Source organism: Danio rerio, chromosome 14 (assembly GCF_052040795.2).
Source record: "Danio rerio strain M-AB ecotype USA chromosome 14, GRCz13ab, whole genome shotgun sequence".
Lineage (NCBI taxonomy): Eukaryota > Metazoa > Chordata > Actinopteri > Cypriniformes > Danionidae > Danio > Danio rerio.
The window spans coordinates 36,591,093-36,618,035 of NC_141034.1; the positions used below are offsets into that span (position 1 = coordinate 36,591,093).

General features: G+C 35.1%; 1 protein-coding gene and 1 long non-coding RNA gene across 4 annotated transcripts; one reads left to right on the forward strand and one right to left on the reverse strand.

Annotated features, from left to right (window-relative positions):
* Positions 1–1,039: 1,039 nt before the first annotated feature.
* Positions 1,040–23,799, reverse strand: LOC147840842 (uncharacterized). 2 transcript variants are annotated; one of them, XR_015507704.1, is made up of 5 exons: positions 23,656–23,799; positions 21,915–21,993; positions 17,389–17,466; positions 1,834–2,029; positions 1,040–1,751 (listed from the first exon to the last, which is right to left on the reverse strand). It is a non-coding gene; the product is annotated as an uncharacterized LOC147840842 (long non-coding RNA). The 2 variants fall into 2 exon arrangements; XR_015507705.1 differs by lacking the exons at positions 1,040–1,751; positions 1,834–2,029; positions 17,389–17,466 and adding an exon at positions 21,317–21,441 and having other exon boundaries at positions 23,656–23,792.
* f9a (coagulation factor IXa) lies at positions 19,693–26,940 on the forward strand. Of its 2 annotated transcripts, XM_087280253.1 has the most exons (8): positions 19,693–19,858; positions 20,025–20,200; positions 20,283–20,307; positions 21,891–22,004; positions 22,095–22,229; positions 23,659–23,963; positions 24,112–24,238; positions 26,243–26,940. In XM_087280253.1, exons 1-8 carry the CDS (start codon positions 19,810–19,812, stop codon positions 26,821–26,823), a joined length of 1,512 nt encoding a protein of 503 aa, XP_087136379.1. In that variant the 5' UTR covers positions 19,693–19,809; the 3' UTR covers positions 26,824–26,940.
* Positions 26,941–26,943: the final 3 nt, after the last annotated feature.

A 26,943-nucleotide genomic window follows, 5' to 3' on the forward strand; every position in this document is an offset into this window, starting at 1 on the left:
TTAGGATTGAGGTCAAAAGCCTTGACCTGACACCACAATTCTGTCATCTTCTCCTTCTAAAATTGGCACAATTGACCCCATTGGGTTCATGATGGAATTTTCAAGCCAAAGTGTCATCACTCAAACCAGTTTGTTTAGGTTAACCTTGGTTTATGTATATTTGTTATTAAGACTTACAAGGCTGTGCAATCTATGACTGATGAGCAAAAAAAATCTTGGTGAGCATACTATTAAGTACTTATATGCAAACAGTTGACAATAGAAATGCATGGCCATCACTATATTGGGTCTGTGCAAGTTCTGGCCTTATATAGGGGTAATGTGGTATTGCGTTGGGGAAGGTACTAATCGTAAATTACTAATAGTAATTACACCATTATTGTATTTAAATGACTTTTCTAAATACTTTGTCTGAAAGGTGACTTATTAACCTAATAGGCAATTTAATTATTTGACTCAGTTCTGGATAAAATCTATTTGAATCTCAATGCATAGACAACATGTATTAAAGTTTTAATTCTTTAAATTTGAGTCAAACAGCACATTTTACTTTCATTTAAAGAAATGAATAAAAAGTAACATAAAAATGTTAAACATTAGATGTATCAATTTAGAATCTTTCATATTTAATAAACATCATTTATTAACAAATGTCTTATTTAATTTCATTCTTTTTGCCTATACACTTGCTGGACAAAATCGAATATTCTTCTAGTTTAAAAAAGTTGGTTATTATGCAATGTCTGAAAATGTTTTTGTATTTTGTAAAGGGCACCTATTTTACTCCTTTTACAAGATGTATGATAAGACTTTGGTGTCTCCAGAATGTGTCTTTAAAGTTTCTGCTCAAAACACCCATCGTATTATTTATTATAAAATGTAGAATCTGCCCATTTTGGTGTCTGAGGAGGATATTGTAGCTGTTTTGTAGCCTGTGGCTTTAAATTCAAGTAGGCTGATTCTCACCACCCACCCAATACAAACATGCTCTATTTTAAAAACGTTTTAAACTTGTAAAAATAATTTTTGAGAAGCAGCTGATCACAAAGAGTTGTAACATATTTTTAATTGCAGTTTCTTTTCTGTGGACATGTGCATACATGTTATTATGGAGACATGCCACCTGTCAATCAATTCGGTGGGCGTGGAAAACCGCACTCCTACGTCATGTTGCAGTGGGGCGCAAAATCACTAAGATTTGGGTCCTATTTTAAGGTCAGTAAACTTTAAAAAACAGACTTGTGATTATATGACTGCGGACACTATATATACACAGTTCTGTTCAAACAGCTTTCAAAAGTTGATTTTGCATCATAGCTCCCCTTTAAACAGAACTGATGAATTTATCTACAGTATTGAGGACAGGCACATTATAAGTAACTGCTATTAAATTACCTAAAAATTTAAATAAACCCTTACTTTACTTTTTTTTTTGCAGAAAAGTAATCTAATTAAAGTAACTAGTTACTTTTTAACTAATTACACCCAACACTAATTGTGAACCTCCATAAGCACAATCAATTACCCCCTCAACTAGAACAATTATAACGGAGGACACCCAAAACATGATCACAATTTTATCTAAGAATTTGGCCTCTTTTTGTGATCAAAAACAATATTACTTAAACCACTCCTCTGTATATCAAATATGCATTGATAAGCATTGAAACGTCATGATTTTCAAGTAGTCTCATCCACTGGTGTAATGCAAATACTCCAATGCACAAAAAGGTAGAGATATTTTTAAGAATCTAAAACAAAAGGAAGAGTCAGGGTTATCCCGAACTTGACATTAGATATATCCCTTGGGATTAAAAAGCAATCGCTCCTTACCTTTCTCTGTTTCCCTCTTCTCTCTTGTTCTGTACTCCACCATCTTTGTCGCAGGGCCTCAGGCACACGTCCGTTTAACATTCCATGGGTAAACATTAGGCTTTACTGTATTTCTGTCCTGGAGTGTTTCTGAACTGAGGCGCTCTGGCCTGACTGATCCCCAGAAGACTAGACCAAAAAGCTATGCTGAAAAGGGCTGGAAAACAAACAAGGGTAGAAACTAGAAGAAATATTCTGCTATAGTGCTGTGATATTTTATTAGGCAAAATGTGAACTTTTCTTCATCAAAACGAATTAACAACGGTTGAACGTCTTTTTTTTTTTTGCCATTTGATGATCCCAAAGGTCTGAAAAATAATAATCTAAATATCATTTTAAAGTCCTCGTGAAATCAAACTGACAGCAAGCTCACAGTGCTGTTCTTAAGATGAACAAGCAATCCACACAAGTTAATTAACAGAAAATACAGTTGTATGCCTGTAATCTTTAATCAGAACCTGCAAATGTGCTTCTGCTCTGGAATCTACTTCCACCTCTGAGGATGTCAGTTTGACAGCTTGGGCAGTATATTTGTAATCACTTCTCTCCAACTGATAGCTTGCTGTGGTCATGAGAAGGCAAAGGAGTAAAGCTAAAATAAAACTTTCCACTTTAGTAAATAATACCTTTTCAACCAAAAACATTACAATACTATATTAAGTTGGCAGGAACTTTATATTCTGTAAGGTTTGTAAATAAATATGAAAATGTAAAAATAAACAAAACCAGCAAATAAAAGTTAGCCTGATCAACGTCCACCGCACACTTTCAGTTTTCCCGGAACATGACGTCACTAAACAGTGATTACGCAAAAACTATGATAAAATTTCTGAATGGTCTTTAATTATTTTTGCCATATAACGTTAAGGGTCAACCATGGATGAAAAAAAATCATGTAGCTACAAACATAAATTATATGTACCACCACTACTAAGTTTATAAGTTAACACCATTGACATTCAGTTCACCATATTCGCCAAGAGAAAAAAATTTATTAATTAAATAACTCATTGTTACCTCTTCCATCATGTTTTCTGGCTGACTTGAGATCACTCCTGCTCTCCTGATCCATCATCTTGAGATCTGTTTTGATCAGGCTCATTATCAGATTTTCTCGTAGCTCAAATTTGACTGCCTCTTATTTTGAAAATACAAATATTATTTAGGTAGGCCACTATAGGGTATATGCCGAGCTCGTGTTTTTCCCATACTGATTAACTTCCGGTGACCTGTTATTGTGAACTTTTTTCCGTTTTATACGGTTCCTTTTACAGTATCGATGTTGTAATGTCATTAAAATACATTCAGTTAAATAAAATTTGGCATTTATTTAGTAGTTCAAGCGTAAAACGAGACAAAAAGCCGTTTACTCGCACGCGCCTGTCAGAATCGGCAGATTAGCGAAGAAGCTCCATTGAATATACTGGGGTAAAACAAATGCTCATATTATAAAGACATGGTGGGGGAATATGTAAATTAATGCAGTGCTTCTTGTACAATCTGAGACCCACTTTAAATCGGATATATCTCTGCTAGTAAAGATCGCTGATTTTTAAAGAAAACAGACCTTAAACGTACCGATTTTGCGTTGGCATTCAATTCGCCGGGAGCGCTTAACCCAGGTTAATGGCAAATCAAAAGTCATATTAGCATGCTTCGGCATATACCCTATTAGATTATTTATTTTTCCTTCTCACTGCGCCCTAAACAGTCACTGCCCAATGAAAGTGATTGTAAACGTAAGAAAGTTAATTGGACACAATCACCAAGCTGCTAATTGTGGTGCTCGAATAATAGGGCTCTATTTTGATGATCCATGCCAAAGTGCAAAGAGCAGGACGCAAAAGCATGTCGGAATCCACTTTTGCTATTTTAAGGACGGAAAAATTTGCTTTGCGCCATGGCGCATGGTCTAAAAGGTTTGGACTTGTTTTCTTAATGAGTTATAGGTGTGTATTGAGAATAAGCCAATCAAAGTTTCATCTCCCATTCCCTTTAAGATTCAGTTGTCACGCCATAAGCGCATTTGCTATTTACATGATGGACTTTGTAAGTGGAAAAACTGAGCATTTCACTAGCAAGAAAACAGTTAAACAGAACATCTACAGCGTGAGAATGAGAGATGAGCCTCCTCATTATTTACTTTTACTCTCGTGGATAGGGAAACTTCTTGTACGCAGAGACATTCATTAGCCTATAAGTAATTAATTTCATTTGTTAAGCACAAAGATTTGTTTCACAACTATTTCTAAATTCAGTTCTAATTCCCAGCAAACAAATAAATGAACAATAACAACGAAGTGTGGTCAAAAAACTTGAGTTATATCCAAATACACGTGCCCTATATGGTCTAAAACCTGACAGGTGGGCAAATCTAAGCTTGTTTTTAATAAAACAAATATAAATATGCATATAATAAATAATACTGCTAATTATAATAACATTATACAAAAGCAAATTGTTATGAATAAACTGAAAAAGCCTCCTGAGATGAATAAGGCATGAAAGTATGGTTTTTATATTTATGTAGGCTAGAAAATAATGTTTTGTAATATTTTAATCCTTTATATATATATATATATATATATACCCTATATATATATATATATATATATAATATATATATATATATATATATATATATATATATATATATATATATATCCTTATTATATCCTATATATATCTTTAATATTTTAATTCTTTTTCATATATAAAGATATTTGCGTATTGTTGTACATCCTGTCTGTATTAAGCAATGTGTAAGCGAGGCGCACAACTAACATGCTCTGCGCCGGACTTTAGACTGGCTTTGTTCTGGTTTATTGAACAATTTATTATAGTTTCTCAAAATAGCAATGCGCCAGCAATGCGCCTCAACACGCCTCCTTTTTAGACCATTTGCATTTGCTGTTTAAACAGCGTGGTGCAAAACATCAAAACGACTATGGCGCCAAGCTGAAACTAGAAAACAACAAGTAGTCTAATGCCAACAATTTGTATTTAGTCGTTTTTATTTAATTATATTTAGAGAAGGCTAACAAATTAACTATAAGAATGATCCCACTTTAAATTAAGTGGCCTTAACTAATATGTACTTACATCAGTATAAAAACAAATATAAATACAATGTACTTGTGTTATATATAACAAAGAAAGTTAAAATAATTCCTGTAGGGTTTTGCTCCAAGAGACTTTTTGTTAGGTATAGGCGCGATTCATGTGTGTGTCAATTTCGGTATGTGTGCGTGAAACGTTGCCTAGGGGTACTTCATCACAAGTGCATAGATGGCGCTGTTGAGCCATTTTGCCACACCCTCCTCTGAAACCCATATCAAATGTAAATACTCAACACTTTAGGCATGTGCGCAAAGTTTTGTGAGTTTTCGAGCATGTTTAGACTCTCAAAAATGTGATTCAAGAAGAAAAATATTAAACAGAGCAATTCCAATAGGGCCTATGCACTGTTGGTGCTCGGTCCCTAATAACAGAAATTAATTATATTACATGTTACATTGTACATGGTATTTAATCGAGCATAAGTACAAATGGAAAAAACTTGTATTTACACAACAAGTTTATTGTAACGAATGATTAATTTCACAGTACATATATTAATTAAGGCCACTTAATATAAAGTGTGACCTTTAAATTAATAAAGCACCATGATCTTGTCATTATTGTGCTCTACAGTTTAAAAATATAATCTTTAATGTTGCATGTTGATTATCCAGGGGTGGCTACAAGAATAATTTCTCAGTAGTGTCTCTTGGCTTTTTCCACTTACTGACAGTCCCGGTGTCAGACACAGACAGACACCTTTATAAAAAGATAATCTCCGGTGCATCTGCTCCCCACAATCTCCTCAAGTGAGATATATCCAATATAATGAAGCACTGCTAGTCTGCACTTTCAAACAGAGAGAAACAAAGAAACATGTTTATAGGTTTGGAGCCCACATAAAGTGGCTATTTCTTTTCATCCTCTAACTAAATATCAAGCAGATTGTTTAAATGTCAGCGGCTTAGATTGGGCCCGGCTGGAGTGGCGCGCAGGGGCCGTGGGTGTGAAACATTACCCTTTCAGACTCTCAGAATGACTGTGCTAATTAACAGAGGTGCACTCCAACAAATACCAGATTGATGCCAATGGCCACGTCCAGGAGACTATAAGGCATGGGCAGATCCTTCAAGCCTGCAGTCCTTCCATTTATAACTGCGCCCACTGGAAGAGAGTCTGGGTGTGTGATTTAATGATGGAAAGGGAGACAGATGTCAGAGCCAGCAGCCGCAAATGCCCCATACTCACCTTTAGGAGATAAATAGGATCCTTAAATGTCATGACACATATGTCTAGCATGGGAGAGATTAGACATATGGCCATCAGTTGTGATCCAAACTGATTAAACACACCTAAGGCATGTTATGTCACTGACATGATTAAATATACAATGAGGAGATGGAAAAATTACATTATTTAGTTTAGTTTTTATTGTATATGTACATTCAGGGATACAGGGAAATTACTGTAGGTATTATTTAAGTCTTAAGTCAAAGAGAATAAAAGACATGCTAGATGTTTTTAGAATATTATTAAAGTCTGACAGGGAAGTTTTTTTTTTTTTTTAAATTTGCCAATTAGCAGAAACCTTGATCCCTGCAAAAATCTGGTCCAATTGTGAATCGCTATTGAACATTTCCAATTACATTGGCCTGGAGAAAAAAGAAATATATTTTTAAATAATATATACCTTATGATTAAAGTTGTAGCACGTCCGCCGGTTTCCACCTCTGAATGAGCGAGTTTTAGCTACTTGTACATTAAGGTAGCGTGCAGAAAGAAAAAAAAAACACCCATGAAGAAACTCACAGAGAACACATAAAAACCTTCTGCCAGCTAGCATTTCAGAAGTGTTATTGAGCAACACAAACCGCATACAGAAGTATAAATGCATGACTACATGCAAGGCAGGTGCCGTGGGTCACGCTGATGTTAAAGTGTGTTAAAGCAGGTTTGAAACTTAACTGTGCAGGGCAGCTGTCCTCTAGGAACTGAGTTTGACACCCCTGAGACTTCAGTCTCATTCACTTCCATTGTTTTTTTTAGAAATTAATGTTGCAAAGTGCCATTTTATTTTATATATTATTATTATTATTATTTGTATGTATAGTGATGAACACACTTGTTTGTAGAGCAAGTAGTTTGACCGTTATCTGCAGTTCATTATTCCTATGCTCATTTCTGATAGACAACTGAATTGGAAGTTCTAAAACAAATCGCAATTAGGAGCACTCTCAGCTTAACAGAATTAGAAAAATGAACTGAAATTACTCTTAAGCTGAACTAATAAAACTAATGAAAATGAAATAAAAATTAAGCTAAATGTATTTTAAAATAAATAAACTGAAAACATAAATACTAACTCAAAACCTTAAGATATATTATAACACAACATAAATAATACTAAAATAACAGTAGGCTTATTTTATTTATCCTCCATTATTTCATTGCTTACTTTTTACTTTCATTTCCTAATTTTGCTACAAGCTGACTCACTTCAGAAGTCCAGTCAATCTTGAAAGCTCCATGCGTGACCCAAAGGAGGGAAATTTCTGCAAGCGGTTCATCAATAATATATGTAATTAGCATAAATAATAGCTTTAGCTCATAATGCCTTTGTGATTGAAAACACGCCCGCAAAAAGCTCCCACGTTCCTGCAGGACCCACAGCAGGGTAAACACATGGTGTGGATTGACTGAAGTCAATCTTACTGTGCTCCAAGGAGTAGAAAAACAGTTCAGACTTGCATGGTGAGTCACTGTTAATCCCTGTAACCGCAGAAACAGTGATTGCGGTGCATGCGTGATATAGGAAGGTTGTTCTCAGACAGCCTGCTATTCTTAGTCTGTCTGCAGTCGTCTGAGATGGTGCAAAGTTTATTTTTTCCACTCCTTCTTCCTAAAACATACAAAGTAAAGTGAAGCAATTACTACCTTTCTCTGTCATTCGTCTCTGTGGCGATTGCTGATGGCGTGATGTTTCTCTGTATTCACTGTTCACTGTGATGTTCACTGCGATACATCTGTGCTCTGGCCTGCTCTCTTTACCCACTGTGGAGAATAATTACTTTCACTTAAGGAAGTATTTCATAAAACTTAAACTCAGTTGTGGTTCTAAGTTTGTCATCTAATACAACATTGACGGACAAATATGCTTACTCTGGATCATGGGTCTCAAACTTAATTCCTGGAGGGCTGCAACTCTGCACAGTTTAGCTCCAAACCTAATCAAACAAGGCTGATCCGACTAATCAAGGTGATCAAGACTACTAGAAACTATGGGCCTACTCACACTTTAAAAAAACAACATAGGCTCATTATGAAAGGTAGCCCTATATACATTTCTGGAGATTGCAAATTATGTAGCCAGAGGTAAGTATTTAAAACGAACGCTACAGGGCAGTATGACACATTCCTTTTTATGCTTACCAGCTGACCGCTTACCATCCGTATGGACTGCTTTTCTACTGTTACCAGTTTGTCTGGTAGCTCAACATGTATGGCGGCAGACTTGTGATGCAGAGCAGAGTTGACCGCGACAACAAGGTTCGAGTCCAGTGAAGAATAGTTCCAGACAGCAGGTAAGAAAAAAATAAAAGCTTAAAAATAAAATAATGAAGTAAATGACAGGGTGATAAATCTGTGAAATCTGAAAACGTGGTAAAAATCAAGGGGCTTTTCTTTTTCTGGATTGCTTTTTAAAACATTGCAGTTGGGTTTAAAGATGGAGGTGGGCAGGTGAATCAGTGCTTTTTAAAGGGCACATAGTTTACCCCTTTTTTATGATTTAATATTAGTATTAAGGTTCTTCTGAGTGTGCCAGTTTAGGTTCAGTTCAACACACAGTTCAGATGTTTTTATTATAATGTATTCAAAAGTGTTATGTTTTGGACGTGTACACAGCTCGCTGTTTTAGGGGTGTGTTGCTTCACATGAAAATTAGTTTCGGTTTCCCACCCAACATAACAAGGGGGCAGAGCAAAGAGCTCCCACGCTCTGTGTTTGCAACAGACAGGCAGAAGCTAAGCTAGGATAAGCATTGCAGAGAGTACAAAATCATTTGTGTCTCTGTTTAGTTTTACAGCCAAATGTGTGCTAGTTTCAAATGCCGAGCTTGTACACAGAGACTAATAACCACGCACACTGAATTAACTTTGACTGAGGCACTGGATGTGCTGCTCGAAGCTGCGACCCGGCACACCAGATACTCTTAGTGGCGCGGCAGAAACATGAAGTGTCCCTAATCGTTGCGCCATGCAGCTCCATGTACTCCAGAACTCCAAAGACAGGCCTGTTGCGCCCAGCTGCCGACCCGAAGTGCCGCTGCATGCACCAGGACAGAAACCCACGCCCAGAACTCCGAAATGCATGGCGCCACGCTACGCAGAGGGGCACTTCTGGTGTACGACCTGCAGGCAAGTTTGTTATTTTATTTCCAATAGAGAGACGCGCACATGAGCCAACGCACTTACACTTTTTCAGCTGCACCTAAGTTTACAAGGAGCTTTTGTGTTCGCGAGAAATGCAAACGGTTGAAGATTAAAGTAGATGCAATGAAAAGTACACATGTTTGCAAACCTACCAAAAGGTACAAACAATAATTCCGATTACAGCGATCATGTGAAGAATATTGATCTAGTGTTGAGCCCAATGAGCCTTACATCTAAAAATAGAGCAAAAATGTTCCTTTAGTGATATCGCTTTGACTCACACGCTGAAAATGGCGGATGTGAAACAAGAAACTGAGGATATGGTGACACGCCTGTCAATCAATATTGGTGGGTGTTGGTCGATTGGTCAGTCAGTCAATCGCGAATGGCACTCGTGACAAAAATCTGAGATCTGAAAACACGTACACATTGGCCTCTGGTGGATTTCCGAAAAGAAAAACTGCTAAAATGTAGATCCTGGGATGTATTTTGCTCTCTCCAGAAATGTATTCAGGGGTACGTAACCTGTAATCTAATGAAACCTGTGCATTGGACACATATGCTTGATTTTCTTTAGCCTTCTTTATTTAACCCTTGTGTATTGTTCAAATGTACTACTACATATTGTTATGTTAGTGGCCATTTCTGCCCCACTGACTTGCATTATAACAACATTCTTTTGACATTTTCCCTACAGGGAAAACTACAAACAAATCAAGAATACATGATAATATGATGTCATAGCTTTGCAATCAGAAAATTACCTTATAATGAAAGTTAATGGGACAAACACAGCCAACAACATAACAAAACTTTCAAAGCATTTTCCCAAAATATTTGTCATAATAATGTTCATCAACAAAAACTTTCTATCTGCTAAACACACAAAAAAATTGTGACCAAAAAAAAAAAAAAATTACTTAAAATCACCCAAGTTCAAGTGGGAAAAAACACCCAACACCACACAAGGGGTAACAAAAAATATTAATAAAAAAGGTGCAAATAAAAGCTCATTTTCAATAATAGAACACAAAGCACTTCTATGAGACCTTATTCCTTCAAAAACATTTAAGGAGCTTTATAAATAAATGAAAATCTATTAAAAGCCTTGCTGTAATCAAAGCAGCAAACATCCTGTCAACATTACAATCACTCTTTTTCTCAATTATTTTACTTCTGATTATATAAATGGCCATTTTTGCTTTTCCCAAAATAAATGATCAACAGACATTCACATTTTATTTTTTGTCACATTTAAATCCCAAAATAAAAGTCCTAACCGAACAATTCTTGTTAAAACAACAAAAGATATTTTATAAACCAACTAAACTTTAGAGCCTTGAACAATACAGAAAGGTATGAAATACTTCTCTCTGAAATCCAAAATATCTTCAGTTCTCATACCAAAAAAAACTCAACTCTTTACAGGCTGATTATGTCTTATCTCTGCAATTAAAATATGTGCATATATGCAGTTGAAGTCAGAATTATTAAAACCCCTTTGATTTTTTTTTAAGTATTTAGAGTAAGGAAATTTTCACAGTCTGATAATATATTTTTTTTCTGTAGAAAGTCTTGTTTGTTTTATTTTGGCTAGAATAAAAGCAGTTTAAAAAATTTTTAAAAGCCATTTTAAGGCCAAAACTATTAGACCCTATAAGCTATATATTTATTTTGATAATCTACAGAACAAACCATCATTATACAATAACTTGCCTAATTACCCTAACCAGCCTAGTTAACCTAATTAACCTAGTTAAGCCTTTAAATGTCACTTTAAGCTGTGTTGAAAAATATCTAGTAAAATATTATTTACTGTCATCATGGCAAAGACCAAATAAATCTGTTATTAGAAATGAGTTATTAAAACTATTATGTTTAGAAATGAGTTGAAAAAATCTTCTCTTCGTTAAACACAAATTGGGGAAAAAAATAAACAGGGGGGCTAATAATTCAGGGGGGGCTAATAAACTTTAAAAAAATACCCGGAGAAAACCCACACCAACACAGTGACAACATGCAAACTCCACACAGAAATGGCAACTGGCCCAGCCAGGACTCTCAACCAGCGACCTTCTTGCTGTGAGGTGTCAGTGCTAACCAATGAGCCAACATGTCGCCCCATTATATACTGTATATATTGGTGCATCTAAAGGCCACAGGATACAAGAACCAATCACATTTATCATGTCTTGAGGCAGTATGTGTTATTACATTCAAACAAATGACTTTTTGCAATAAGGCAGAGGATTTCAATAGAATTTCATCACACACAAAATCTATTAACACATAAAACACTTGTATAATATTATGCTTTGGGTTTATTTCTGAGGCTTATCAGTCACTATTAATGATTATTGCACTGAAAAAAAACAAGACTGAATGTTTGTGCCTAACATCTCCTTTTGTGCTCATCTTAAAGTCTGTGTGTAATTAAAATTTCCAATGTATATGTTATTACAATGAAAAAAAAAAGTCAATTAAGATTGAACTACTTCTCTGTTGACATCAGTTTGGTGTTCAGCCACAATATTCTCCCTCGTTTGTTTGCTATGAGGGAATGATGTGCAAAAGGAAACCACCACCCCCTAATCAATATTAAGTTTCTTTGAAAGTACAAAACAGACTAATATTAAAGTCTTATCAACTTGCGGTTGGACTTTAGGCTTGGAACAACATGATGGTGAGAAAAAGATGAGCACGAAGCATCTCTGAATACATTGCTGTCTTATATCTGTTATCATTTCCTAATAAAGTTATCCATGCAACATTCACATCTCCTCAACTCCCTCTCTCTCTTCAGCACTGCTGTCTGCACATTACGTTACACCCAGTCAGGTGCTTTCTGAGGCCAAAAATAAGTTTGTATAAATGGCTCAGAGACTCTAATGAGCTACTAGGGTCTGTGCGGAGTTGAAAAGGCTGAGACCTCTGCGATCTCCTTTCCTCCCCAGAGCGAAGATGCTCTCCATAATCGATTGCACCAAACAAGCGTCACATTTTTATTATCTGCCGGAGTGGGCTGATCTTTTTCAGTGGCCTCTAATCTAATTGGAGATGGCACCAATTCCCAGCAGCACAGGGCAGGCAGACAGACTCATATCACAGCTGAAATCAATGGTGCCGTGTTATAAATCAGCTTCAGATCCCACACGCTTTCCATTACCACACCATCCTGCCCTTCTATCATGCCACAGCAATATGTCAGAACCTGCAGTTTGTCAGGTCAAGACCCAGTGTAGTTTTGGCCTCGGTCCAGTCAAGTTAAGCTATATGCTCTCCATACTTCATAACATGATGACAGAATCTGTGCATTTCTTCAAATTACAGTGTATGCTTTCAGAAAGTGATAATGTACATTCAGCCTGTCATTATCACAAAGCACATTGACAGGGTGATATTTTCACCCATCAGGATGATGGCATTACATTAACTGTCATTATATGTTAGGATAAAGTAAAAGGTCTGGGGTCTTCTTTATTAACATGGTGTGCGCACAAAATGGGGGTAGAAAAGTGCATACGTCACTTCCCACGCAAATCTGAAAAAATATTGATCAATTGGAAAATGTGCACAGCACACATTTATGATTTAACATTTTGACATTTTACATTTTACAAATATAAAGAACCATTTAAAATACATTAATTAAAAAGAAATTAAATAAAACCTAATTACACAACTAAATGAGTGGCAGATGTCTACTTTTATGCAACAATCTCAATGTTATAATTCAAGTAATGAAAGACTAATAACTGATGTTTAATTATTGTTAAGAGATAGCAAGGGTGATCAGTCTAGATCCAGCTGAAAAGTTTTACTGTAAGAACAAAAGGGCTTCAAAATTTTAACAAAAGTTCTGTTATGTCTTTAAAGGTAGTTTCTAATCTTCTATAGTTTCACAAAGTAAAGAACATCTTTCAGCCACCGTACGTGCAAGAGTGGCTAGAGCTCTTCCAGTTTAATAAAATTGCTCATCTAGCAAGCAAAGTAAGAAAGGCCACAAAGTTTAAAAAGTAAGTGAGTAATGTATAATTATCAGGCATCACAACAAATAGGCCATGAAATAAGTAACTCTAAGTAAACATGTTTAACTTAGACATTGATTTAATTGAACCACTTTAAATTATATAAGCCACAAGCATTAATTAATTAATTTAACATAGTAGACGTTGAATTTTAGGAGGGTTTCTATATACAGTTGAAGTCAGAATTATTAGCCCCCTTTGAATTACTGTTATTTTTTTATATTTCCCAAATGATGTTTAACAGAGCAAGGGCATTTTCACAGTATGTCTGATAATATTTTTTCTTCATGAAGAAAGTCTTATTTGTGTTATTTTGGCTAGAATAATTAAATAATAAATAAATTATAAAATAATAATAAATAATTAAATTAAAATAATAATAAAATAATAAAATAATTATATATATATATATATATATATATATATATATATATATATATATATATATATATATATATATATATATATATATTTTTTTTTTAGGGACAAAATTATTAGCCCCTTTAAGCTATTTTTTTCAATAGTCTACAGAACAAACCATCATTATACGATGCCTAATTGCCTAATTACCCTAACCTGCCCAGTTAACCTAATTAACCTAGTTAAGCCTTTAAATGTCACTTTAAGCTGTATAGAAGTGTCTTGAAAAATATCTAGTAAAATATTATTTACTGTCATCATGGCAAAGATAAAAAAAATCAGTTATTAGAAATGAGTTATTAAAACTATTTGAAGACAGAGTGGAAAATCCCCAATCTTGAGTTTACACATACCTTCAAGTGCAAATTAAAGGGATAGTTCACCCAAATATTTGTTAATTGTTTACTCAGCCTTGACTTGTTCTAAACCAGGGATGAGTTTCCCAATAACAATTTATCTTGGCTGTCCATATCCAAAGTGTTGAAATATAAACTTGTACGAGGCGTATCATCCTACATTTTACCTAATAATTGTCATCATATGTGGACCAAGACAAGTATAAAGCACCTACCTACAGACTGCGGCACTGGCCAAATGGCTGAAAAATATATTTATTTATCAAAATAAAAATGATAAAGAACAAAGTTATGCACAAGAAATTCCTAATACAAGTATGGTTGTCAAACTTTTTTTTCTGTCTTTTTAAATCGTTTAATTTATAATTTAATTGAAAAAAGAATTTAAAAAAACATTTACGATATACAATCAAAATGTTTAGTTATAATCACGCTGCACTTGAATAAATTTAAAGATATATTCTGTGATTGGTCCCGCAGGTGACCTCATAAATTTGTAGTCTAAAGAACCTAGTGGGGTTTAATGATTACTTAGGGGTACTCAAAGATCTACAACAAATTTCAAGTGCAACTTAAGTTACAATGCTTCTGGGAAACAGACCGTAAGATGTTACATGATCTTTTTCTGAGATGTGGTTGTTGTCTTTTTACATTTCACTAATGATATTTTGAAAAATGTTGCAAACCAGTAACCATTACATTTTATAGTAGTTGATTTTCCTTTATGGATGCCAAAGGTTAACATTTTCCAATCTTCTTTTTGTGGTAAACAGAAGAAAAGAAAAACTAAAACTGGTTTGGAACAAGTCATGGGCGAATAAATGATGATATAATTTTTCACTTTTTGGGGTGAACAGTACCTTTATCTCATATATTGCAACTAAACATTATTTACTTCTATTTAACACATTTTATTCAGCAGATTTACCAATAAAAGTTTTACTTTAAAAAATACAAAGTGATGATAAAAATATGCAAATTAAGTTATGGAGAAAAAAAAAATACAACACAGAAGAAATATTCTACTCATCCTCTCTGTCCTCATGCTTATTTGAACATTTGGTCCAAACACATAAACTATGAAGGTGTGGATGTGCAAACAACACAAGCCTGTTCCAGTATCCACACTTTTGGTTTTGGTCACTAAAGAATGTGTGCATTCATCAGGAAAGAAGTGCAAAAGACTGTCCTGTGCCTATAAAATGCCAAGGCTCTGTGCCCTTTATGCACACTAAATCCACACTCCATCTCTATACCACTTTGGAGTGGTAACTGATTTTAAGTGCATACCTGGAACTCCTGTGCCATTAAATCACATGATCCAGAGGAGACTACTGTACATGATGGAAGCAATCAGCTTTCTTTGCACAATATATTGATTTTACACTTCATTATATTTCTTTTAGCATTATTTTGAACTATGTATAAGCATTTATATGCATAACAGCTTTAACACAATTGTCTAGAAATGTATACATTAAAAAAGTGATTAGTTGCTTAACTTGCTTTACTTAAAAAAGGGAATAATCCAATTGCCTAGAAGGCAACAATTTGACTTTAAAAAGTGAGTAAGCATGCTGTAACTTTACTTGACTTTACAATCTGAAAAATGCAGGGTTCACACAAATCCTTCATGTTGTCCCAATACAAGTCAATTAAGCAGCAACTCAATACATTTAGGCATGTAGACATGGCCAAGACGATCTGCTGCAGATCAAACCGAGCATAACAATGAGGAATAAAGGTGATTTAAGTGACTTCGAACATGGCATGGTTGTTGGTGCCAGATGGGCTGGTCTGAGTATTTTAGAAACTGCTGATAGACTCTGACTTTTAAGCACAACCGTCTCTAGGGTTTACAGAGAATGGTCAGAAACAGAGAAAATATTCAGTAAGCGACAGTTCTGTGGGTGTAAATGCCTTGCTGATGCCAGAGGTGAGAGGAGAATGGCCAGACTGGTTCCAGCTAATAGAAAAGCCACAGTGACCCAAATAACCACTCCTTAAACCGTGGTATGCAGAAGAGCATCTCTGAATGCACAACACGTCCAACCTTAAGGTGAAAGCTGACCATGTCCATCCCTTTATGAACACAGTGTACCCATCTTCTGATGGCTACTTCCAGCAGTATAATGTGCCATGTCATAAAGCGCAAATCATCTCAGACTGGTTTCTAGAACATGACATTGAACTGAGTGATTCTAGCATGACCAAAATATCTGAGGAGCATTTCAAGTATCTTGTTTATTCTATACTGCAAAGGATTAATGCAGTTCTGAAGGCAAATAGGGGTCCAACCAGGCACTAGTGTGTACATAGGGTGTACCTAATAAAGTGGCCAGTGAGTGTACTGTATAATAGGAAATACTATGGAAGTCAATGTCTCCTAAATTCCAACATTCACTTTTTTGGGTTGAACTATCCTTTAAATATAAATATAAATAAACCTTTATATATATTTTTTATAACTATCTATTGAGGCAAAACAGTCCACAACAACAGAAAAATTGCAACAATTCAATAATTGCAGCAATATCCTTATATCTCTATCACTATAACACACAAAAATAAAATTAATGTTTTGGCCTGATTTAGTTTTAAAAGACATCAAGCCAGTTTGTTCTTTAAATTTGATTAGAGTATTACATTCTAAGGCCTAAACAGGTAAGACAGATGCCCTGATATGCAAAATTTCCATGAACGTGGAAGTTTCATTTGACCAATCAAACCAAGCGTCCCTGAGCGTCATCTTATCATTTTTTAACTCCAATGCCTTTGTACTTTTTGTTAGTGCTGTCTGGATCCAAATATAGCTTTGCCTTCAGAGACGTCAGCTTCACCTGATCGATGATGTTGCCTTCGAAAAATGGCTGCGAACTCAAGGCTAACTGGGGGTAAAGCTCTTCCAAACATTAAGTGCCGTAATGAAAAAAAGTTTTGAGTGATGTAGTCATTTAACTCACGCTCTATAGCTGCAATAACAGTCTGTTGATTGCTCATTGAGAGGCTGCGAGCCAAAGCCCATCTCAGCAATGAAAACTCTCCGTTACAGATTGATTGGCACTCGTACAGTGGGATTGATGGCCAGTGTTAATTACTTCGGAATGAATAATTCAGCCCCGTAATGGGTGGATGAAAACGAAAAGCCCACAGTCAATAAGAAAGCTCCATCTGAGAAGATAACTGATCCCCATGGGGAGAGAAGAAACCAAGAGCACTTACAGTGGAGCTGAAGCGTGGACCGGGCTGTTCTCCAACACACTGATTCAGACCCTCCTACAGTTCCTGATATGGGTCCATCTGCGGAGGAAATATATGCAGGATAATTCTTGGTTTCCGATTGAAGGGTATTGCAAGGTGTTTTTTTTTTCATTCTAGTGCCATCTTTTCTCTATTAGTGAAAGGAAATCAGTGAATGCTAAACTGATTCTAAGGGGAAGTGATCATTGGAGCAGCAGCACCATCTGGTGGAGATTTGACTTGAAAACATTATGATGACAGACTGTTTGACATTGGGAATCCTTCAAAAATACAAAGATTATATATTTTCTGGCGCATTTATTACATGTTTAGATGAATATTAAATCAAATATTTTAAATATTACAAACTGAAATGAATTCAATTGAATTCATGTTTATTTCTATAGCACTTTTACAATGTAGATTGTGTCAAAGCAGCTTAATGCAGAAGTTCTAGCGAATTAAAACTTTCAGTCCAGTTTCAGAGTTAAAGTTCAGTTTAGTTCATGTTAGTGTGGTTTAATTTCCACTGCAGAAAGTCCAAATACTGAAGAGCAAATGCATCCATGCACAACTTAAGTCCCAAACCAAGCAAGCCAGCGGTGACAGTGGAAAGGAACAAACTTCACCAATTGACGAAAGTGAAGAACAAAAAGGCGCAAGAGGAATGCTATTGAAATTGTACATTTACAATTCCATTAGAAAATAATCACAAGAAGTCGGAGAATTAATTTTACACCAATATTTTTAAATCTGAATGATATAGTATATATAAATGTTAAAAACAATATCCAAAATGTGAAAACCTAAAAAGTACATTAAATGCATCAGCTCTAATACATTCTTTAAAACTATCTGTCTTTTGAAAGTCAATAGTTAGGATTTACTAAAATATGCAAACCAAATAAATAAAACAGAACTCTATTCATAAATTAAATGATTTATTTATGCAATATAACTGAACATGTGAATTGTTATGAATAATTTTAATAATTAAAATCTCAGGTGTGTGTGTTTTTTTAAAGCAAAATCTCCAGAATTATAAACCATCATTTAAAATCGGAATAATAGTGTATATAGTATATATGAATTAGGGCTGCACAATATATCGCTTCATAATCGATATCTCAATGTGTGCATCCGCAATAGTCACATCGCGAAGATATAAAATGTCCAGTCTGAACTATAGTTAACCAGGAGCTACAGAATTGTATTTAATCACTGTATGTGGAATTTATATGATTTATGCAAAACATACATAAACATTTCTTACTTAGAATTTTTGTCTTACATCTACATTTCAAAGTGAAAATGAAAACGAAAAGATTATTTCATTTACCCCACTGGCAGATAATTTCCTCAAAACAAGCAAATCAATTCTTAATTTTCACTTATTTGTTTTAATGGTGAAAACTAAATAACATTTTCACTTGGTCTAAGACTTTTTTGATATTTGGACTAGAAACAAGACCAAGCAAGTAAGACAAGCACTTTTTTGCTTTGTGATTATACAATTTCTGTACCCAAATATTGTTAAACTCCCCAGAAAAACATCAAATACAGCTATTCAAACAATCTTCTAAAACTGTATTTATATTGCAATATTTATCTCAGACAAACAAAATATCGCAATATCAGGCTTTTCCAATATCGTGCCGCCCTAATATGAATGTAAAAAAATTATATCTAAAATATGAAAATCTAACAAGTACATTAAATGCATCAGCCCTAACATACTTTTTTTTTTAAAACCGAATGTTTTCTGAAACAGACAAAATAATATGTACTAAAATATATTAATTGAAACAGTAAAAAAAACACTATTAATACATTAAATTATTGATATATGCAATCATGTGAATATTAAATGTTAATTCTTGTTACCAAAAATGTTAATAATTCAAATCTGTATTGTTCATGTTTTTTTAAGAAAAATCTCCAGAATTACAAATTATGCTCATTTAATTCAATTCAAAAGTAATAGATAGTTTATTAATTAATAGGTTGGACGGTATAATAATATAATTAATTTGCAGTTAATTTATTGTTGTTATTATTGATATTAATCATTAGACGGGGGTTCATTCCACTGTGGCAACCCCTAAAAAATAAGGGACTAAGCCAAAGGAAAATAAATGAATGAATGAATGAATACTTTTCAGACAATACACTTGACATTGTGCTGCAAAGACAACTGATGCCGCCTATATAGGTCATAAAGCATGAAAGCTAATTAAAGATCATGAAATGTTATGTAGTCTACTTTCAATCCTCTGTCTTTAGGAGACTCCTGTGGCAGTAGTGTTTGTGAAAGCGTGTTTGACAGCTGTACTTTGTACATTGCTCAGTTTATTTATCAGCTCACAGTGGAATAATAATAAGGGTCTGAATTTGGATTGACATATGGCTTCATTCATTCTTGTTCTTTTCCCATTTCTCCTGCTACAGGCAGGTAAGACCAACAAATACATTTCCATCTCATACTCAGATATCTAAAAGCCGACCGTGAATATACTGTAGCTAGCAGCCATTTGGTTTTAAAAGGGTTAATAATTAATTTTGCAAATAAGCTTTCATAAGTTCTGGTAAAGATCAGCACATCTCAAACTTTGCATCAGCCCTAGGTTCTGTGTTCCTGGATGGAGAGAAAGCTGACAGTGTGTTGTGGAGACGCAGACGAGCGAACACATGGCTGTTTGAGGAGTTTTTGCCAGGCAATGTGGAAAGGGAGTGTATAGAGGAGAAGTGTGTCCTGGAGGAGGCCAGAGAAGCCTTTGAAAATGACGAGAAGACAGTGAGTACACATAAGTCATGCATCTGCGTTTGCCATTATTGTGTAATACAGCTAATGTGTGTGTTTGGTCTTTGTTTTGCAGATGGAGTTTTGGGCAAGTTATGTTGGTGAGCCTGTTTAATTATTTACTAAGAACAAATACATCTCTGTGATAAGGTAAATGTTAAACCAATGAATGGATATCAGTGTATTGGTTAACGGGATAGTTCACATACATAAATAATATTATTCATTTTCTACTTGTTTTAAAAGTTTTTTTGTTTTGTTTTTTAGAGAAAGTTGGAAAGCAGCACCTTTTGACTTCCATAGTTTCTTTTCTAAGGGCCAAGGGGGGAAGGGGTAGGGGTACCAAAATAGAATTGGATTGAGCCTATAGTTTAAGCATGCAAAATTCTGTATGACGGCGCTGCGAAAAGGGGTGGGATTAAACAAGATAACAAGATGATCAGATATTTAAAAAGCAAGGAATTGGTCTATATTTAAAATTTCTGAGAGGTCCTTATTTGATCATCGATTGGTCTCACGCAGTCACATGATGGGATTTCACAGGTCAGAGTTCACAAAGCTTGAACTTTGCAACGCAGCAAACTCTGAAACTTGTCACACGAGCTTGCATTTCCGGTCTACCGCATTTGCATGTGTATAAATGGAAGTCTATGGGGAGAAAAGTCTAGTGTGACTGCAGCTTAATTGCAAGAGGATTACGTGACATGATTGGTCACGGCTGGTTCCCCATCCGTAATCATTAGCAAGCCAATCAGATCACTCCAAACTTTACTCCCTTATCTTAGTTTTTTGAAGAACCCCCATCCCCAAAATAAGTTGGCGGTTCATTCCACTGTGGCGACCCCTGATTAATAAAGGGGCTAAGCTGAAAAGAAAATGAATGACTATTTTACTTTATTTTTAACAGGAAAAAAAACTCAAACAGGTTTGGATCAAGTGGAGGATGAGTAAATGTGCAAGAATTTGCACTTTGGATGAACTATCCCATTAACATCTCATTGTTTATTAATATTTTAATATGTTCAGTTTCGAAAGAACTACACTCCAATGAAGCACTGCAAATGACACCATCATTATGGTTTATGTATTTTGATAGTGTAGCGAGGGCGACTAGATTACATCATTTCTGGTGGTTTATGAATGTGGGCAGAATTAAATGTCTCTTTTTTTGGTGTTCACTGAGACTCTCTGATTGGTGATATTTTCAATAGAGCATCATTGGAAGCCCAACAAACCTAAGAAACAAAAAAAACAGCCATACATTTGCAAAAAAATCTATTTTTTAACAGAGTTTTTTAACAATTCAGTGAACAGGCTCTGTTATGATTGGCTATGTCACTGCATAGTAAATTGTGCCAACTCCTATATTATTATATGTGAATAAATATATAAACTCATTAAAAAAACACAAGCATTAAGATGTTGTTTTCTTACAGTTGATTATGGAGCTGATCAGAAACTTTCATATTTTAACAAAAAAAAATCATTGTAAACTTATTAAACTCTACTATGTTTGAAAAATAATCAGCAAAATTTCCCTTAGATGATCAGCGCGGCTATTAAACAACAAAAGATTAAAAAAAAAAAAGTGTCATGTCATGAGTCCTTTAAAACCTAGAAGACATTATCTTAGCTGTAATACATTATTTCTTAGCAGTTGTTAACAAATGATTCTATGTGTTAGATGGGAACCAGTGTAAACCATCACCTTGTCAGAACCAGGGCACATGTGAGGACCAGATGGGCACATACAGCTGCAACTGTCTGCCAGGTTTTGTTGGCAAAAACTGTGAAATAGGTCAGACAAGATATCAGTTCTCTTAAATTCACAAGTTTAAGCACTTTAATAAAAAGATAAAGAATCCCTGAATCTTTCGCTGTTTCCTAGTGACTGCCAAAAAGTGTGATGTTGATAATGGTGGCTGTGAGCATTTCTGTGTTCTCCTGGAGTCTCACAAGACCCAGTGTCAGTGTGCATATGGATACAAACTCTCAGAAGATGGACTTACGTGTGAGCCAATAGGTGATTATGTCATGACTAATTTTTTTCTGATTTATCTGAGCAATTGGCCATTACACGGTCATGAAACCCTCTGCTTCAGCACAGCTGCTCGCCACATTTTTGATTGAAAAATGGGTAGCACTTTAGAATAATGGTGCATTAGTTTATGTATGTATATTTATTATTATGTATTTATTTCCTAACGTTAACTATGTATGAATAATCTTGCACAACATTTAGCAATCATAGTTCAACTAATGCATTATTAGAACCTGAAGTTGTGCTTGTTAACAGTAGTTAATCAAATGTGAGTTGACGAACTAACGTTGCTAAACCTAAAAAACATTAACTAATGTTAACAATGATAATGTTAACATACGTTATGAATGTATTACTAGTTGTTTGTAAATGCTAGTAAATAACTACATTAATAAAGGACCGTTATTTTAAAGTGTTACCGAAAAATGCTTCAAAAATGCACAGGGTAAAAGAGTGAAGAGAGAAAAGGCAGAATGCACAAAATAACCTTCTGATTCTGTTACTTTTGACTCTCTCCAAGTTAATAACATAAATCTATTTTTACTGAACTAATATAATACAGGTGAAAATGAAAAAATCACTTATGCAATGTTATCATTTTTTTTAAACTGTCACATTAAATTAATACATGCAAAACTAAACCACCACATTCTCACATGTACAAAGTTAGCTATTTATTTTTAGCCCATATTGTGAAGGAATTTTTTTCACTGCTAGTGATGATGATTGACTGAATTGACTGTTTCAAGATGGCAGACCCATTAAGGCATGTGCATATCCATATTTTCTCTAAACCCTATGACATGAAACAGTCAAAAATGTGGCTTTACTCCCATCATGGTTCAACTATGAAATCTAAAAAAAAAACAATCAGCATAACCTTAGAAACTACACAATATTGCCTGCATGAACGGAACACACAGTGAACTCAAAACCCTGATACTGATGTGAAAACATTACAGGTACCATCATTCATAATCTGTATTTAATTTGATGGTCATTTTACTAACCTAAGAGGCTTTATGATCTATGAATAAAAGTTTATCCCAGCAAACAATTATGTGTTTAATAGACATCTAAATGTAGACAGCTTGGCTAAAACAAGGCTAAACTTTGGCTGTGAGGGAAAATCTAATAGACATCTAAGAATAGTCCAAACCTAGACTAGTTGTCAAGTAGAGATTAGACAGACTTTAAATGTGTAGTCATTGATTTGTTTATTTGATGACTAGTCTAGTTTTGGCCTATTCTTAAACGTCTGTTACATTTTTACTGATAGCCCAAATTTAGCATTCAAATTTAGAAACCCTACTCTGTCTGTCAGAAAATGCAGTTTAGTGTTTCATGACCCTTAAAAAGTTAATGGAAAACATTTATTAAAATGTTAAAATAAAAATGTTTTTGTTACCAGTGAAGTTCCCATGTGGCAAAACCAGTAAACCTGCAGTGAAGACCTTTGGCACAGCATCCGTGACGAATACAACGGCTCAGTCTTCCAACAAGACTATCAAATCCACGTCCAGCATTCCTAAACCAGACAATCTGACAAACCCTACAAATTCCAAAGACATAAAAGAGAAACTCGCGCCGCCTCGTGCTAAACTGCCAAAATGGGCCTTTGAGGAGTATTTGACATCTCCTGCTCCTACTGTAAGTGGCCTAAAAAGTCGTATAATTGGTGGCAATTCGGCCTTACCTGGAGAAATCCCTTGGCAGGTAAGGACTACGAATGTTAACAGACAAAGTGCTTTTGATCAAATAATCTCTTAGTCTTAACAAAATGATGGAGTCAGATATTTTACAAACCAATCTGTCTATGCACACAAAACCATGTGATTTATCCCAGTTGCCCGCTGATCTGTAGGTGGCGCTGGTGTCGCGCTCAACACAGCAGGTGTTCTGTGGAGGATCCATCCTCAACCCGCTGTGGGTGATCACTGCTGCCCACTGCCTGCTGGGAAACCACAACGGATCATTTTACATCAGAGTTGGTAAGACCCCAATACAGTAAGAGGAAAATGTGGCCCTGCAGCAGTAAAACAGAAAATGCGATGGTCATTGTGTATTTCTAGTTCAGTTTATGAAGAATGTCTTTAATAGTAACTCAAAATATTGCAATTCAGAATTAAAAATGTGCATACAACTGAAAAAAAAAACATTAAAAAATAATATGGAATTTCTTTTGATCATGTAAATGTTAAAGGACTTTACAGGAGTGCATAACAGATCGACAGCATTTTACAGCCACAATACAATTAATACTATTACACCCACTATATTTAAAACATGATGACCTAAAGATAGATAACTTAAAATAACTTTAAAAAATAATTTTAATAAATAAATACCTCATTCAGGAAAAAATATTTATCTTTTTATTTAGATGTGCACTATACTACAGGAAATATACAATACAGTGTACAAATATATACTATACAATGCAAAATTAAATAAGCTATTAGGACATTCAAATATAAAATAACTTGAAATAAACACTTTTGTTTTTGAAAGAAGTACTTTAATTCAGCAATGATCAGAAATACGTTGATCACTGTTTCTTTAAATCAAATGACTGTAAAGTTGTATAATCTTGCATAAAATTGTATATTTCAAATAATAATTCTTCTAAAAGTGATACTAATTCTAAAATCATGTGTCCTAATATCCTAAAACTAGTTTTTACAAAAATATGAAGTAGCACAGCATTGTTTCACAAGCAACAAATCAGCATATTAGAAGGATTATTCTGAAGAATCATGCAACAAAGAAACCGGGTTAACAATACTAAAAATTCAGCTTTGACTGAAAGGAATAAGTATATAATATTATTCCTTAACATATAAATTTAGGTGTACTAATCTTTGTTTCATTATCATAATTTATTTTGCTAAATTAGCTTGAGATTTGGCTTCAGTACTGACTAAACTAATGTGCATGCACAAATATAATATTGTACACTACCTGACAAAAGTCGTGTCATTGATCCCAGCAACAAACAATATCTTGACTTCTAGATGATCATTTGGAAAAGTGGCAGAAGGTAGATTATCCTGATGAATCATCTGTTGAACTGCATGCCAGTCATCACAAGATTCTCACAAAAATCAGTCAAGTTTGGTGACGGAAAAATCATGGTTTGGGTTTACATTCAGTATGGGGGCGTACTAGAGATCTGCAGAGTGGATGACAACATCAACAGCCTGAGGCATCAAGATATTTGTGCTGCCCATTACATTTTAAACCACAGGAAAGGCAAATTCTTTAGCAAAATAGCGCTCCTTCTCATACTGCAGCCGTTACATGAAGGTTCCTGAAAGCAAAGAAGGTCAAGGTGCTTTAGGATTGGCCAGCCCAGTCACCAGACATAAACATTAATGAGCTTGTCTGGGATAATATGAAGGAAAAAGCATTGAAGATGAATCCAAAGAATCTTGATGAGCTCTGGGAGTCCTGCAAGAACGCTTTCTTTGCTACTCCAGATGAGTTATTGCAGAGATGTATGGATGCAGTCGTACAAGCTCATGGGAGTCATACACAATATTAATTCTTTTCCACTGCACCATGACTTTATATTCTATACTGTACATTATTTCTGTTGAGTGACAATACTTAACAGTGGCTAAGTCAGATCTTACTGTTCTAATTAAATAATTAAAAATCAAGGCATGATCATATTTTATTTATGTAAAATAAACAAAATCTAGAGACCTTTGCCTTTATAAGCCACTTCTGATACCAAATGATCGACTAGAAATCAAGTTATTTGTTGTTCCTTAAACTTGGATAGGCGACAATGGTAGTGTATAGCATCCAATTAAAAATATTAATTCAAAAGATGGATTTGGACTGAGGGGTGTACTCATATATGCTGAGCACTGTATATGCAACAGAACCCTAATGATTATAACTGTCAAAATATTACACAACTTAGTTCAGAAATATTTACTGATCCAAGAACAATTACTATCAAATTCTAAGCAACCATGTTTTTCCAGGGGAGCATGATGTCTCTAAAATTGAAGGCACAGAACAGAATGTGGACGTCATCAAATTAATCTCACACCCTCGCTACAACTCCAAAGTCAGCCTTTTCAATCACGACATCGCTTTGCTGCGGCTCCGCTCCCCCATTCGGTTAACTCCTACGGTGCGTCCCATCTGCCTGGGCCCCATGGTCTTCTCCAATACCCTGCTGCAGTCTGGAACTCTGGCCACAGTCAGCGGCTGGGGTCGTGTGCGCTTCCAGGGCCGAAGTGCAGCGACTTTACAGAAGATTGAGTTGCCTTATGTGGACAGAACAGTGTGTAAGGAAAGCAGCAGTGACCCAATCACACACTTCATGTTCTGTGCCGGTCACTCGGACTCTCCTAAAGATGCGTGTCAGGGGGACAGCGGAGGACCTCATGTTATGCGCTACCACAACACCTGGTTCCTCACTGGGATCATCAGCTGGGGAGAGGAGTGTGCCAAGAAAGGAAAGTATGGTGTGTATACACAGGTTGGCAACTATTACCGGTGGATACAGCATACGATGGGGGTTACTACAGGAGCCCTGCTAACTAACGTGGACCAGTGAGCTTGAAAGAGGTCGGTTTTATTATTACTGGACACATGGGAAATGTAGCTTGCATTCTTAAGAGAGTGGACAAAGAAGTTAATATTGGACTAATAAAGTCAAATAAATGAAATCAAACTG